Source organism: Chelon labrosus (assembly GCF_963514085.1).
Source record: "Chelon labrosus genome assembly, chromosome: 17".
In the NCBI taxonomy this organism is placed as follows: Eukaryota; Metazoa; Chordata; class Actinopteri; order Mugiliformes; family Mugilidae; genus Chelon; species Chelon labrosus.
In genome coordinates, this window is record NC_140350.1 from 12,144,170 (window position 1) to 12,160,088 (window position 15,919).

A 15,919-nucleotide genomic window follows, 5' to 3' on the forward strand; every position below is an offset into this window, starting at 1 on the left:
CCCATCAGTCGCTTGTGCTACAGTCTTACAATCAATATTAATCGGCGCATAGTTACCGAGTCTGTTTGTTCTCAGCTGCATGTAATTTACTAGGCCTACAAAGCATTTCATTACTTATCCAGAGCAAGGCGGTGTTTGTGCCTCTGTCGCTGCCAGCCTACTGAAGCACAAGCAGCTTTTTATTTCTGACAGAGAATAAAATGATGATTGAATTGTTGAGCAATAGGTTTTTCCACAAAACAGGATTCAGTAGAATGCAAACATATATTTTTTTAAATTTTATATACAGGCTCACTGTAGCGTAAAGAAAAGGACAAACACATCTGATTTATAATGAGGTCAACAGTGTTGATGCGTGCTACTCTGAAAAAGGGACCTGAATGTTTGTCTCCGTCTGATACTGTATATCATTAACGGCGGCCGCATGAGGTTTCCACTTTGTGTTAGTGCGTACAACTGCAGTGTGCATGAGCGCATGTGTATCATAGCGTTCATCGCGCGCGTGTTTTTTTTTTGTGTCTGTTTACATGTATCAGCGATGTGCTAAGCGGCTCTCTGCCAGCTCCCCTCTCCCATTAACAAGTGCGTCTTCTTCTGTGTCATAACTCACCTCGTCCTCCCGCGCTGACTTGCTTGTGTGAGAATTTCATCATCAAAGCCGCCCTGTCCCATGAGATCTTTGTTTTGTTTTTCCCCTTCACTGACAGCAAGTCGCCACCTGCAGAGCAAAGATGAGATTTGTGTAGAGTTCATCAAAGAGTACATTGTGGACTGTAAGAGCATTCAATTATTTTTTCCCCCTTAACCTCTTGAAATGATTGCAACCCAAAAACACTTGCAGCATGGCATGCCACTAGGAACTCCCAAATGTTTTGTTGTTTGTTGGCACGGCTGTCCACACATGTGTCATGCATTATATACCAGGGGCTGGCACTCTCCAGCGCACTAATGAAGTGTACTCTCCATCCCACACAGAGTGTGACCCCTCTGGCTTCTCCCTCTTCATCAATATGATATTTTTTTTCACTCACAGCTCATTAACCTAACCATGAATTATGCAACCTGCATGCTTTAGTTTGTAGGAAGTTCTGGATTAGTGGGGAGTTTGGGCCATTTGACAGCATGAACTGAAATGTGTTTTATTGACAGATTTTATTTGCTCGGTATTAAATACTAAATGAGAAATGGAGCGATTACACAACGTAAACACCACAGTCTATGGTAAACCCGCAGGAGGAATCCACCAGAACACACACACACACAGCCTCACAGCGACACAGAGAAGCAAAGCCATCCATGAGCCTCCCACTGCATCAGAGACCCAAAAAAATAAATACATAAATGAAACTCTCAGACACGGAGCGCACACTCTCACATGGACTCGACTAACAAGCGCCACTTTTCCACAAAAATAAACCCAATCAAGGGATGAAATAATAAGCACAGGAAAAACTAAAGAGGACGAATATAGAAACAAACACAAGAAGAGTTAATGTGATGAATTATTTTTCCCCCTGCTAAGTAAAGGAGTTTGTTTAATAGCAAGCAGCAAATTCCATCCAGACCCTGGCACCTTGTGTTTGTGGTATTTCGCCTCAAGATATGTTGAGGCTTCACAAGGCCAGAGATGGGATCTGCAGTGATTTGAGTAAATGTGAAAATCCCCAGTCCGGCACCAAAGCACATTCACAGCTTTGACTTCACTCTACCTCTTGTAGATAAGATTGCAGCGATATTGTTGTTTTTAAAGTGATTTATTGATGTGGACCTTTCAGTGACTCATCGAATTAGACAGATTATCTGTTATCTAATTCTTGCTCAAAGTGTGCGATGCAAAGAGGAAGCTTTTCATACCATGACACACGCACTCCAGCGAGAGCTAGATATGTCCAGTGATTTGGCAGCACTTGTTAGACAAGCCTCAGGCTCCTAACACCAAAATGTTGACTCAGATCCCTTTTAAATCTAATAAAATCGTACTTTTAGTTGTAAAAATTCTGTCTGTCTCTACTTTTCAGCATACCAGTGGGAGTCTTCCTGTCAGACTTCAAGCTGGTTGTCGCCATCACGCCTGCGTCCTCCAGAAATAGGATCCCATTATGACCTTAGTGACACTGAGCAGAACATCAGACGTGGAGGCAGCACGCGCTCTCTCCAGCTGGACTTCAGAGTGATGGGTTACAGTGCTGACAGGGGCCGTGAGCGGGAACAAGAGACTGGGAAGAGGGCCTTCCAGTGGGAGAGGAATCAGTCTGGGGATTGGGTGAGAAAGCGTAACCTGGCCAGGGAAGAAAAGAGACGCCACGACGGGGAAGGAAAGGATGCAGGCGTCAGGAGCAGGGATGCAGGGTCGCACCGGGACCACCAGCAGCTGCAAGGCCATGACAGATGCGAAGGCAGCTCCTCGCCCGTCTACGAGGAATACAGAGAGTCCTGCCACGATCCAGACCAAAACGAAGACACGGAGAGTCATTACGACACTTTACCACCAACGCGGCGAGCATACGACGGATACCCATCGAGCCCCCCGGGTCTCAACCTGCACCCGGCTCAGCTCATGCCCCCCCTCAGAGCCTGGGACTTACAGACAGGAGAATGGAGGGGATCACAGGAGGATCGCGGGGGACTCGGCTCCAGCAGCCTGGCAGGCAACGGGGACGAGCTCGAAAGACTACTGAACCTGGTGTCACTCAGAGCCAGGAGAGCCACACGAATAAACAGAGCCTCGACTGGATCTGAACCCGCAGCAGGCTTGGACGGATTTAAATGAGCACACAAGACTGATTGAATATTCCTTTATAAACTGTAGGGAGGCGCTGATCCTCTCTGATTACACTTGGCATTATAATAATACACCACTGGTCTACCACGTAAAATATAATTGAACGGGAATATTACCATACATGCTTTTATTATCCTGCATTATTATCCTGGTGTAAACAAGCACTAATCCACCACCAATCCCCTGGCTCATTTATAAGCAGGAGGAATAAGACGAAATATATGTATTCTCCAGACGCCTTCACCTGCGCCGCATGAGAGTTGGCTCCGATTGGCTGCGAATCAACACTTTTGCATTTATTATTTAGAGTCACTGAGGCACAGCACTTGGAGCCGGCCTGACTCTGCTTTACTTGATAGCAATGTATGTACATGTGTTATCACGTACGTCACACTTCAATCGGCTGTGTGACATCGCGCACACACACGCAGTCGTTTAGTTAACTCAGCCGCGCATTCGTTATTTTTGCTGGCACATGCTCAGGGTTGTTTTGGAGAAAACTATTCGGCCACATCCGATACACAGCCTGAGAGATGCTATTAAGATTACCTGAGCTTTATACCATGGGATCTTTACTTAATCATTTAATTATATAGTTATTTATTTAAATAATTACTCTGTTCGATTGTGTGGTTCCTTATGAGCCCCTATAAACACACGAGCCATGGGTATTTGGTTTGTATAACTAACTGTGATTAAATACAGCACTTTAGGTAACGCCACATATTTTTGACCTCTCATTTCTACACACAATACCCGCTCTGCAGTTCGAAAGCCGGTGCGTGGTAGCACTGGTGCACCTACGAACACACATTCAAAAACGACCCACGCGCGCATTTTGTATATATTGACGAAGCCGAACTTTCAGCGGCGCCTCTGATAGAATTAAGCTCACTTTACACCTGGTGTTAACATGTCAAGTGAATTTTTCTGACATTGTGTGTTGAAAGGCTTTAGAGAACTGTGTGGAAATGCAACCGTGAAGTACAGAATCACTCACCCGGGACGTGTGCACATGGTTGGCTCGCTGATAAACGCTGTGCTGTGCTCTCGGTTCATGCACAACAAGGTGGGGGGCGGGGGGGGGGGGCGCAAATGGAAATAACCTCCATGTTAAACAACTTCGAAACAAACAGGGCAGAACAAACAGGTGGAAGATAACCAGGAGCGCTTCGGGATTAACGTATTCGTAATGGCAGTCCAGGACAAATTGTGGACTGGGGATAAGCCAGGCCAGATGTTTGCTGTCAGAACTGCAGTTAGGAATGGAAACACCTGCGCTGACCTGCCTTCATCTCACGTTTAATGTATACTGGATCATCTGGTTAACATTCCCGTAACAGAACTCTCATTTACATCTTACTAAACAGCAAACAATATACGCAAACTGTTCCAGACTCCCAAAGGACACGCACTACCAGGCGTAAATGCAAATTATCCTCAATCAGACAGTGTGATGGAAATTCAAGGACACATCGTTGTACTAAATTGACTTATTTGTTGTCCAACGCTAAAAGCCTCAATCCAGCTGACAGTTTCCTAACGTGGCCAGATCAGATTTACTGTTAATGCATCCATGTCTCACAATATGGCAGCCATTCGCCCTCCTCCGCCCTTTAGGTCTACGGTGTAAGCGGGTTGCCGAAGCGTGTCCCAGCTTGCACCGACCGGGCAGCTGGCACAGAAACATCCCGGACAGGTCAGGCCAACACACTGACAAACACATTCACACCTGTGGGCACTTTAGAGTTTCCAGTTCACCTGGCCTGCATGCCCTCCGACCGCGGATGAAAGACCGCGTCAACCGAAGGAAACCCACAGGAATATTGTGAGACCATGCAAAGTCGACACGGAACAGCTAGCAGCTTCCAGAGGCTGACATTTTAAAACCCAGAGCCTCGGCGCTAACAAGTGAGACACCTTTGCTGTCATGTTTTTACACTTTATTGCCACCCATTACGGCTGAATCATCCTGCAAACTACCTTTCAAGCCTAAGTTATTTCAGGTCGCTGACACGCTGGTGCACAATGTTTATGTACTTGGGGCTGAGCGGCTGCACATTACGTGGACTCGAGGAATATATTCCAATCGCACTTCATTGGAAGGAAAATGACATGTGTCCTAAGGGGGAATATGTACCTGGTGTGCTCTAGCAGGTTAGCTATATCTCAATCCAGACGACGTGAGATAAATAATCCCCATAAGATATTTAATCCCATCAAGTCTGTCTTGTCACGCCTCTTATGTGTTTTTCTTTCCCTCCCCACTGGAATCTGGCAGATTCATTTAGCAGAGCTTAAAGTCATCAATGTCCCGGGAAGACGTGGGGGCGTAAGAATGTTTCTGGAATGTCAAGTGCATAAACTGTATGATCAGTCAAACAATGAATTTTATTCTGAAAACCGTTCGAGGTGGTTTGAAAAGGCTGTAGCGATCGTGGCTTAGATTGCTTCGGCTATAGACGCTGTCTATAACAGTTGAGCAGATTTCAGCAGAATCTTCCCATTATGTCTAGTTGTTTACCTCAGGAACAGATTTCTTTGCTGACTTGAATAAATGTTTCCGGCTTGTTGTGTGCTACTCTTTGTTCCTGCGGGTTTATTTCCATACTGACCCAGTGCTGTAATTAAATAATGCAGACTGTGCATCTCCATGTGCATGCATCTCTGATTGGGTAAGACTTTGCCTGCCTCCGTGTTGAGACTGGTACACCAGCCGTCAAAAACGCGGAGGCATTCCAGAGCCTAAGGTGTTTGATTACTAAAACATTCACATCTGCACATGATCCAAATTAGAGCAACTTAAATGTTAGAGCGTCTGCTACTGGTGGCATTTCGTAATCGCTTTATCTACATCCTCAAAGGTGACCACTCATTAATTCTTGATTGGTGACAAAAGGTTGGAGGCAGGCGGCGGCGGCCATTGTGCTCTATGACTATGCGCTGCACTCTGTCTGCCCCTAACAAGAAGACACGCCACGGAACCTTTGTGGTTTTTGATTATTTCCCCTCCCACCCCCCCGTGGAGTCGACACACAAGCCTCGTCCTTGTTATCATCCAACCCTCCTCGTACAAACACCGTCAGGCTGACTATCTGCCAGAAAACATTCCCATGGCAACCAGACGTTTCTCTGATTGTGTTTGCGTTTTATTTTTTATTTTTTTTCTGTCACATGCAACACATTTTGGCCAATTAAGGGGAGAGTAGGTGTGTCTCGTTTGCTGTGGGCTACAGTAGAGGCGTGATTTTCTATTTTTTTTTTCTCTGTGTACTTTTCAACACGACATACCTGCCCTTAAAATAGTGCATGCTTCATAGATGCAGCGCTACACAGGAGGGAGCAGCAGAACAGTTTGACATCAGACTACACACTCACCCACTCTTTAGCATGTAATATGTAAGAGCTGTTTATGCGTGAGATTGGGACAAGTCAGGATTTGGTGCTAGCATGCATGACAAATTATTAGGGAGGGGGAAAACGGTACCTTAAAAATGTGTCCTTAAACTGATATTTTCCTAAAATGTTATTTTTTCCTTTAAAATGGCTTTTTGGAAAGTGTGCATTTTAGGATAACCAACAGCTGCAGCTGTATTTCCATGACAGCGATCATTTTGCAGAAAGTAAGTAAGTGTGGATATCATTTTTGAGTCAAACACTTCATATATCTTTTAGTGCATGCCAGTTTGTGTCAGTGCAATAGATGGAAATAGCTCATAGTTAAATGCTGGCTGGCTTGTTCCAGTTCTGTTCTCTCCCTGCAGGAACCATGAACCACAAAAGACTCAAACAGGTACAAGGCAGAACTCGAGAGAGAGAGATGAATCTCTTGTTTTTTTTTTTCCCCTCAGCCCAGGAAGAATTTATGCATTGCCCTGTAAAATGTTCATAAAACTAGATGAAACTCGCCACGGTGGGAGACAATTTTAAAACTTCAATAACCAACTTTACAGCCTAAGAATAATCAGGCTGTTTCGCTCCCTAATGTGATCGCAACACCTGAATTCATGTTTCCTCTATTACCCCTGTCTGTCACAACAAGGCAACACAGAAAATGAGTTTTTATCAATTAGCATAATATGCTAAACACTTCTTAAGTGATAACAGCCAGGGGTCTCTGAAAGGAGCAGGTGGCATGTCAGCTTTCTCTGAATCCACTCGTTTATTTATGTGTTTTTTGTGCTGATCATGTCTTCCTTTTAGGAGAAAAAAAGAAGAGTCATCACCCACAGGACATTACGCTTACGGGCAAAACCTTGCATAACATTACCTCTGCCTCCAGCCTTATGTGTGGTGCTCACAGAATCAACAACAAAATCGCACACAACAAACCACAGGTAGAATTAGTCCTGCAGAGGGACGGGGGGAAACACTACAAGCAATTTATTCATCCAGATTCTGAGCTTATTAAATTATTCTGACAAGGATTACGTAACATGTCCCGATAACTTACTCTTATCAGGGAAACTCATTTGATGACCGTCCCGCTTGTTTAAAGTATTCCAAGCATGCTGGGTGTCCCAGTGACAGGCACAGGGTCAAACCAAAGACAGATACTGGGAGGGTGTGCAAGCAAAAAAAAAAGAGACACGGAGCAATAAACATAGTGAGTGCCGTGTTTATTCATCACGCATCAGACAAAGCTGATGAGGACCTGCCAGTCTTTTTAGCTCTGCTGGCTTTTCATTGGACCATCTGGCATTTACACCACAGAGTCAGCTAAGCCACTTAAAACCTCTTTCTACCCACCATTTTTATTTTTTTTTTCCTCCTTCTGCTTCTTCTCTGCTCCATTTTTTTTTCACAATGACTCTCCTCCAGATCTGCCTGGACACAGCAGGAAAGGGATGGACACAAGGATGAAGGGATGTTACATAAAGGAGGAGGGGATTGAAGCACAGGACGCGTAAGAAAGGCGAGAGCGCAGTGGAGGAAGTGGTAAAAGTAGGAGAGATTACCGCTCCCAAGTTCTTGCTTATTGAGGGGTAGCTGTGGGGGTGATTATAAAGCCACGGCGTTCTCAGTAACACCAGGATTACACACCCAGCCAGACCTAATCTATGTGCCTAACATCTGTCTCCGATGACACATGCACGCACCCCGACGAGCCGTCACACATGCACATGGGCACTCATAATGGTTACAAATGGCAGTCAGTGTCTGAAGCAATTTCATCACATGCATTATTTACAGGTCCTTTAAATTTATGACTGGGATCAGACTGCAGCACGCTAAAGCACCGCTAAAGCAAGGCGGCTGGGGAACGGGGAAATTGATTGTGAGGAGGTGACATGTGTGTGTATGTATGGGGATATGAAATTCCATCGTAAAGCTGCCCTCAGACATGTGTAGAAGAGGCTGTACCAGTCCCATCCTATCACACCCCCTCCCCCTCCCTGCTGTTTTAAGAGATTATTACTAAGGCAATCCTCTGGCATATGCCTGCAAAACTGCTATGTGTGAGACGGGGAAGTTAACCGTTCACTTCACGTCTTTTATTGGATTTTCTGACGTGATGAAAGTGCATAAACGCTACAGGATTATGTCACATTTACAAGACACTGAAATACGATAATTGCCTCAAAGAAAATGTCTTTGGTTAGATTTATTTCCCCCCTCCGCTCTCTCGTGGCCACTTCCTGCAAAATACACAAAGAGAAATGAAAAAACTGAATCCCATTTTCTGGAATACGTTCATTTCACCCTCCGTAAGTATTGGCTTCAGCCCCGATATGCTGATTTAACAGGGGCCTTCAGTGTCGCGCTTTTGAACTCCCGGTTTGTTGTAATCTCGTAGAGAAACGCTGCCTTAAACAGAGGTGAGGCAGCGTGATGGATAAACGTGCTGCGGAGAAAAATTTGGCTGCATCATGGGCCTCAGAGCTCAGCTTCTTATCTGCTCTCGCTCCAAGGAATTGGTACGCCGTCACCCTCGAGATTGCTGAGATCTGATTTCGGTAAGAGGGAGGTCTGCTCCACGTTGTGCTTTGATCATCGGGGGGTTTTTATGCTCACCAGCAGAATGAGCATTTGCTGACGTTGCTACTGTAAGATTTTTATTAGGTTGTTGTCGAACCGTGCAGGCATGAAAAGCCTGTGGTAGTAACCTTTACAGTCTATCTGATGACTCAAACGTAAGAACAATAATAATGCACTAGATTGTTTGATGAAAAAACACTTAGAAGGGAACTCGAGAGCTGAAACCTCAGCCAAAAATAAAATCATATCTCTGTATTACCCTGAAGACACTATCCTTATCACTGTCATTAATAACCCTAGCAGCATCTGCCGCTTCCTTTTCAGTCTTTCTTTCCGTGCCAGTTTCCATGCTGTGGCTAAAAAAAATGATAATCTAATGGCAAAACATCCCAAATGCAGATTATACCAAAATCTGTTTATGTGTTCTCTGGCCTAGGACATATTACCGCTAAATTTAGCACAGTATTTTAGAGCGTTTGCACCAAATTTGACGAGAAGACAGAAAAAATAAATGTTTGGTGATATTCTGAGTAATTGTTCACTTAGTGTAACAAAACTAGTTATATAACAAATTGTTATAAGCTTCTGCAATGTCACAAGATTTATTACCATCCAGTGTTGCATTCATTTTTCACCGATCTTGTATTGATGACAATGGGAGAGTCAGACCACTGCATAAAGCCTTCTCCAGCAACCCCCCAAAGATTCTCAATGGGGTTAAGGTCTCATCAGACCACATGACCTTCTTCCATTGCTCCAGAGTCCAATCTTTATGCTCCCTAGCAAATTGAAGCCTTTTTTCCAGTTAGCCTCACTGATTAGTGGTTTTCTTAAGGCTACACAGCTGTTCAGTCCCAATCCTTTGAGTTCCCTTTGCATTGTATGTGTGGAAATCTGCGATTTGATTTCACCAAACGACCGATAAGGATTTTTTTCTGACTACATTTCTTCCTCAAGGACGATGGTTCCCCACTATCCTTCCAGTTTTTAATAATGCGTTGGACAGTTCTTAATCCATTTTTAGTAGTTTCTGTAATCTCCTTAGATGTTTTCTCTCCTTGATGCATGCCAATGTTTTGACCCTTCTCAAACAGACTACACAACACACCTTCATATATTTCTAAATTTGTTTTTTTTTAGTGCAGTTGAATACAGAATATGTTGAGCGATTATCATCAATAGAGGTTTCTGATTTTCAAATAAGCCTTCTTCTGATGCTAAAGTAATAAAAAACAATTATAAACCTGTTTTGCAGCTCAAACATGGTCAGAAGATCTATTGGACTGGTTTTCCATTATTGCCAAACAGTCAAAGCATCAGAAATATCCCCCGAATAAAAACCATCCAAACTGAGAGTAGCTTTTTTTTTTTTTTAACCATTATTATTATTATTATTGTCTCTAACTGAGCATTAGGATTTTAACCAAACTGAATATAAGATGCACCCCACCATGTTGCAACGTCATGTTCCCGCAGTACGCCTCAGGGGACTGATGCTTGACCTTTTTGCATATTCTTTCGCGTTTTTCCCAAAAACATTTATATGTATATTTATTCTATTTTTGTATATCTTGTTTCTGTCAGTATTCCTGCTGTGTTCTGAGCCGTTGCACCAAAATTTCATTTTGATGTAAATCTAAATGACAAATAAAGTCGGTCTAAGTCTAGAAAGGAGAGTTGAGTTTTATTCAGTCGCAGTCTCCGTGCTCACTGCTAGATGACACTCAAACCTACGCTGGACCTCTCAATATAATGACAAGAGTAGGAGTCAAGAGCCATCCCAATAGCTGTAAGTGGATGTATTTTTTATGTTTCTTTGAGCTAAATAGTACATTCAGTCTTTGAGATTCAACTTCTGAGGATCATGCAAAAATAATAATTATTAAGAATTTATGCAAAGTTCTATGCCCATCCATCTCGTATGTATGGAAATGTTTGACGGGATCAGAATCAGGGGATCATCACTAAGACTCATCCTCTGAGGAGCATGAACATATGTACATAATCATCTGGCATCATCTAATATATATTTTTTATCAGAATTTTCTCACTCATTTACACACACGCTTTAGTCAGCTAGGTTTTAATGAATGGCCTGAGTTGCTAAAAGACTGGATTCTAAAAGATGACCATTAATGCAATACACAGCTACACTATTTTCACACACTTGCAAAAAGCAGACTGGTGCCCATAGTATCGCCTGGCAAGTTTCCCCTTGTTTTCCTCGCACCCTGTTCTCCAGACATTTGTTTTGGCTGCACCATCTGGTGATTCCAACAGAACTCTCCGCAGAACAAGTTAGCAAACATAGACTGTGTTATCAATATTAATAAAGCCTGTTGTCTTGTAGAGTGCAGCACAAATAACACGGCCATATGGGACGACCCACTGGTTCTGTCAGAGGCGGCTGCTGCGACCCGATGAATGTGGCCAGCTTTGTCAGAACATCTCTCACGCACTTCTCCATTTGAATCTCACGCGCTCCACTGTCAGATAAGTGCTTAAGATTATTAAAAGATCTGTCAGGACAGGAAACCAGTGCCATCAGAGAAGCCTATGAAGCATGGACGCCATAATCAGCACAGTATTATCAGGGATTCGCCGTTTTCAATTAGCAGATTCATGTTCAGCAGCCCGCACTGCAAAGGCCATTGATTTTCCTTATGTGCGATACTGCTGTGCACCAGTTCGGTCGCAGCGCATATGTGTGTCCATCTGGTTGACCTCGCAGCCGGGACTGTCTGCCTCCTGGTCATCACATCAGGCCCGTGCGACGCACCACCAGCGCTTTGAGGCTGACACTGGGCTGCTCTAATCGGTTCCTAGTCCTGCGCTTGAGGGCATCCGCTGCAGCCACGCGCCCAGCATTGAAGAGTTAAAGGGTGGGGGGGGGTCGGAGCTGGCCTCAATGTGTCACCACTGACACTGACAGTATTGATGACATATAAATCCACTGGATCAGATGGAGAGTTTTACTGCACTGTTGCCACCGGTTAGCAGTGTAAAGGAAGATGGGGATTAAGCTGCCACCTCCACTTGCTCTGAGTGCACTGTGCAGAAAGTGAATCATAGTCCAGTGTCCAAAAATGGCACCCTGGCGGAGGCATGAGGGCACTGCTAAAGGTTTCAATCGATAGTGGAATGTATTTGCAATTAGAAATACTTGCACAGTGCAGTTTTGTGATTGCTGTACTCCTTCAGTTAAATTCTGGAAAAGGCAAAATGTGCACACTCGGGAATATTCTATCATATGTTTTTTTTAGTTGCACATGTTTAACTTAAAATCTATAGCTACTACATGACCATTTCCCCCCTTTTTTTGCTTCTGTACTTTCAAAATGTCTTCTCTCTCAACCGTGACAAATGCTTCACATAAGTCACAGTGCGCAGAATAGGACTTCCCGTGCCTACCCTCCGCTGCGTGCACACTTAGTGCACCTCGGAGCACTGTGCAGAGATCAAAGACAGATTCTGGGGGTCACGCTGGGAACAGGCAGGAGGAAGAATGGGGGGAATCTTTGTTTTCACGCACACCTCGGCATAGCAGGAGATGAAGAGAGCACGTCAAAGGCAGCTGGAGGAGGGCGAAATGGAGAAGCGCTTAAAGCCCAGTCGAAGGCACAAACGTTGTCTGTGAAGCCGAGTCTCTCTCCTCCGCGACCTGATTTGTGTCTGACTGACGGCTCCTCTGTGATATTTGCCACAGTGCCGCCTCGCCTCGCCACGCCACGCACACACAGCGCCCGTTGCGTCGCAGTTCGGAGCATGGCAAGGACATCACAAACGGTTAGGGAAGACAGTCCGCTCCCCCCGTTTGTTCGGAGAATTGCAAAATACATCTGAAAGATTCCCGAGGCGGCGCGGTGGTTTGACGTTTCTTTCTTTCTTTTGCAAAGAAACAGCCATCTATTTTTCCAAGGTGGGCGCCTGCGGGCTGGAGGAGAGTTTAGAGATGCCAAGCAGCAAGAGAGGGACACTTGAAGAGGATGGAGACGTCCAATGCGAGTGGACTGGACCTCCTTTTCTGACATATTTTCTAAACAGAAATTTACATTCCTCACATTAGAGGAGGTGTGGCGCCGCGTGTCCCAGCTTCTGGTGGAACATGGATGGATGACTTTTGCGCGGAGATTAAAAAATAAAAAGGCAAGAGTCAACGTGTGCAACTTTATCAATGTCACACGTGATCACAACATACGTCGAGTAATTCCTGTCGCCTTTAAGTAGCAGGCGTCACCTGCGCTCTCGTGGAACTCGGGCAGGTGCGCTCCATGTTTCATTTAGGACACACCGGTACCGAGGGTACCTGCGGGACTTAAACCACAGCTGGTACTCGGGAGCAGCTCGGGCTGCGGGCCAGTGATGCCGGACACATTGGCGCTCATAAAGAACCGGACAGAGCCGCGGCTGGGGCAGCTGGAGCGCACCCTGGCCACGGAGGGGAGCGACCGCCCCGCCTGGGTCATAGCTATCCTGGCCAGTGTTTTGATCTTCACCACGGTGGTGGATGTGCTGGGGAACCTGCTGGTGATCATCTCGGTGTTCAGGAACCGCAAGCTGAGGAACTCTGGTAAGACCTATCAGGCAGTCAATAGTTTGATTTATTACAAAGTGGATGAAGAGTGATCACTCTCTTTGCCTATGCAAGAACTTTAATTATAGTCGCATGAATTTGCATTACAATATAGGGCGAGGTTACACACTGCATACCTGTGTTTGAAATTTCCTCTGGAGTGAGCACGAGGTTTAAATCTGTTTTGCACATCTTCTTTTAAGCTGCTTGTGTGCAATTCATGCATGACCCCGGACGCGCTTTGCCTCATAATGTCACTGTCATCAGTGGACCCAGTGACCAGAGCCACTGCAGTCACTGTGCATTCTGTCAAAAGAAGAGGAGTTTCTAAATGCCTGCTTTTGGAGTAGGGTGTCAACCTACTTCTGTGCTCACAAATTAAACACAAAGGCTGTGACACAGCCGGCTAGATTATCCAGAGCATCCAAGGTTTGCTGAAAGGACACGGCACAGGGAAGGACGTTTCATAAAGGCACTAATGAGCACGGTCATAGCAGGTACAGGGACTCAACTCGTTTCCTGATGAGTAATGGCACGCCAAAGCCACCGCCGGCCACGCACGTCGTCCTCACAACTTTCTATGACACGACAGCTCGATTAATACATCGCACCGGTAAAACTACTGTGACAGTCTGGCACCTCACTCTTCTCTCTCACTCATGCATTCTTTACCACGAGTCTGAGTCACAAAGAGAGAGCTCATTGATAAGCGCAGGTGAATCCTTTGGAAAACCTGACTGTGGTGTTGATGAATGCATTCTGACGTGAGTGTGTAAAATTACCACGGAGGGGCCCTCGTGTGTGGTGGAGCATAGTGCCTAATCATTATGTACTCTTTCACTGAGTCCGTGCTCCAGGTAATTAAAAAAAACTAATTTGGCTGTTGGAAATGAATGAAATTCAAGAATATTTTAATTTGTAACTGCTTTGCTTTCCTCTTTTTAATAATCTACACACACTTTTTGTTGAGAAGAAATGAACACATCTCATTATTTCTGACAGTAATAGATTTTAAATGATGCTTAAGAAGAAACGCAAGATTGAAAACTTGTCAAAATGGATATTTTATGCAGTTAAGTCTGCTGCTGACTGGCTATTTTGTGCTTATCCGGCAACAATTAGGACAGGGAATATGCATTTATTTGCATATTCCGTTAATCAGCAACTATTTTTCCAGCCACTAGGATGTAACCAGGAATATTTTTTAATTATTAGTCAACAGGAAACATACCCTCAGGATTGTTCAAAGCAACTACATCCTTTCATTTACAAACATAATGAATGTTTCCTTGAATGGAAAAAAACCCGTATTTTTACTGTTATGATTTTATTTGAGCATATTTTCTTTCAGCCAGATGGACACTGGATAATTTGAATGCAGCCCTGTCCCCAGACTCCCAGATTCTGCACTCTAGTATGGATTTTTTATTTTTATTTTTTCAGCTAAGGTTTAGGAAAGGTTCATCTTCATTGCTCTAAATTAGGTCTCCGAGGGTATTTATTTATCAAGGCCTCCAAGAAGAGGAACTCAAAATTTTAAGAAGCCAGAAGTCTTGTAAAGCGGGGCCAATATGCAAAGTGCGATTTCATCAGAGCAGCACGACCTACAGATATCGCTTTAATTGTTATCTTATTAAACTGCATGCACGGTGACGACGTTAAGACAGCTGCATTCGGAGGATTTAAAGTAATCAGGCTGAAGTCTTCCCACTTCTTGAGCGAATGACACACAGATTACGGCTCATTATGTTCTAACCAAAGAGCATGTTTAACATATTAATCTCGTGCTTTTACCCTTGATAGAACCTCTTAAAATGTAAGACATGTGCAGGACAGAAATAGTGAGTGCATCCAATCCAGTGGGCCTAGAGAGAGAACATTAAATAAAATGGCATCATTTTTGCCCTGCATAAATCTCACACTGATGTTTAGGCGGAAGCTTGGGTGTTAGAGGCGATCTCATAGATTTGTCGCTGATTGACACCGCCAAAAATGTTGCATTCCCTGGACGGATAACTTTCACGAACAATTTCTCACGCAGAGACCCCCCGACATGTTTAATCACATGTCTGCAGTAAAGAAAAAAAAAGATTTTACAGCTTAGTTAAAAATTGCTTGAAGTCTATTCAAGGTATTCTTAGGGTGTTTTTGGTAAGCCTCTCTTTATCCTTCTCTACGCCTTCCCACACCTCTAGAAAGGGTGTCACTAAAATATACATTTGTGTGTGCCGCTCACGTGGTGCTGATCCCTTCTCAACACAAACAGCCCACTCAGCAGTTCAGAAACCACGCTGAACCCACGGTCGCGAACTCGAAGGATGCCTGCCGCAGACTGAAACAACCCACTCAACAGTTTAGATGAGAAAACACCTGATTTGAAAGGAGCGTATGAGCAGTCAGAGCCGGAGCAGAGGGCAGCTTCTGATTTCTCACTGCTGTTGTCACACTGTAATTTTACATTAGTCTTAAACTGAGCGCGGAGAGTAATCTTTTATCTGGGTCGGTGAGTGGTTACTAGCTTTGCTTTATGCTCAACTACCCACACTTAAGTTTTCATAGTAAATAGTATAGCGCAGGGCCATTAC

The 15,919-nt window shown here is 44.4% G+C and overlaps 3 protein-coding genes across 3 annotated transcripts in view; all 3 read left to right on the forward strand.

The window, feature by feature from the left end:
* The window catches only part of fat3b (FAT atypical cadherin 3b), a gene marked incomplete at its 5' end in the record, with an annotated part of 60,189 nt that extends 56,823 nt beyond the window's left edge, over positions 1-3,366 (forward strand). The window contains one exon of the mRNA XM_084564098.1: positions 2,019-3,366. Coding sequence (XP_084420224.1) covers positions 2,019-2,770 — 752 coding nt within the window. The 3' untranslated portion in view covers positions 2,771-3,366. The remainder of the gene's footprint in view (positions 1-2,018) is intronic.
* The window catches only part of grik1a (glutamate receptor, ionotropic, kainate 1a), a 211,024-nt gene that overhangs the window by 155,845 nt on the left and 39,260 nt on the right, over positions 1-15,919 (forward strand). The gene's annotated exons all lie outside the window — the stretch shown is intronic.
* The window catches only part of mtnr1bb (melatonin receptor 1Bb), a gene marked incomplete at both ends in the record, with an annotated part of 29,097 nt that continues 26,301 nt past the window's right edge, over positions 13,124-15,919 (forward strand). The window contains one exon of the mRNA XM_084564464.1: positions 13,124-13,331. Within this exon, the coding sequence (XP_084420590.1) occupies positions 13,124-13,331 (208 nt within the window). The remainder of the gene's footprint in view (positions 13,332-15,919) is intronic.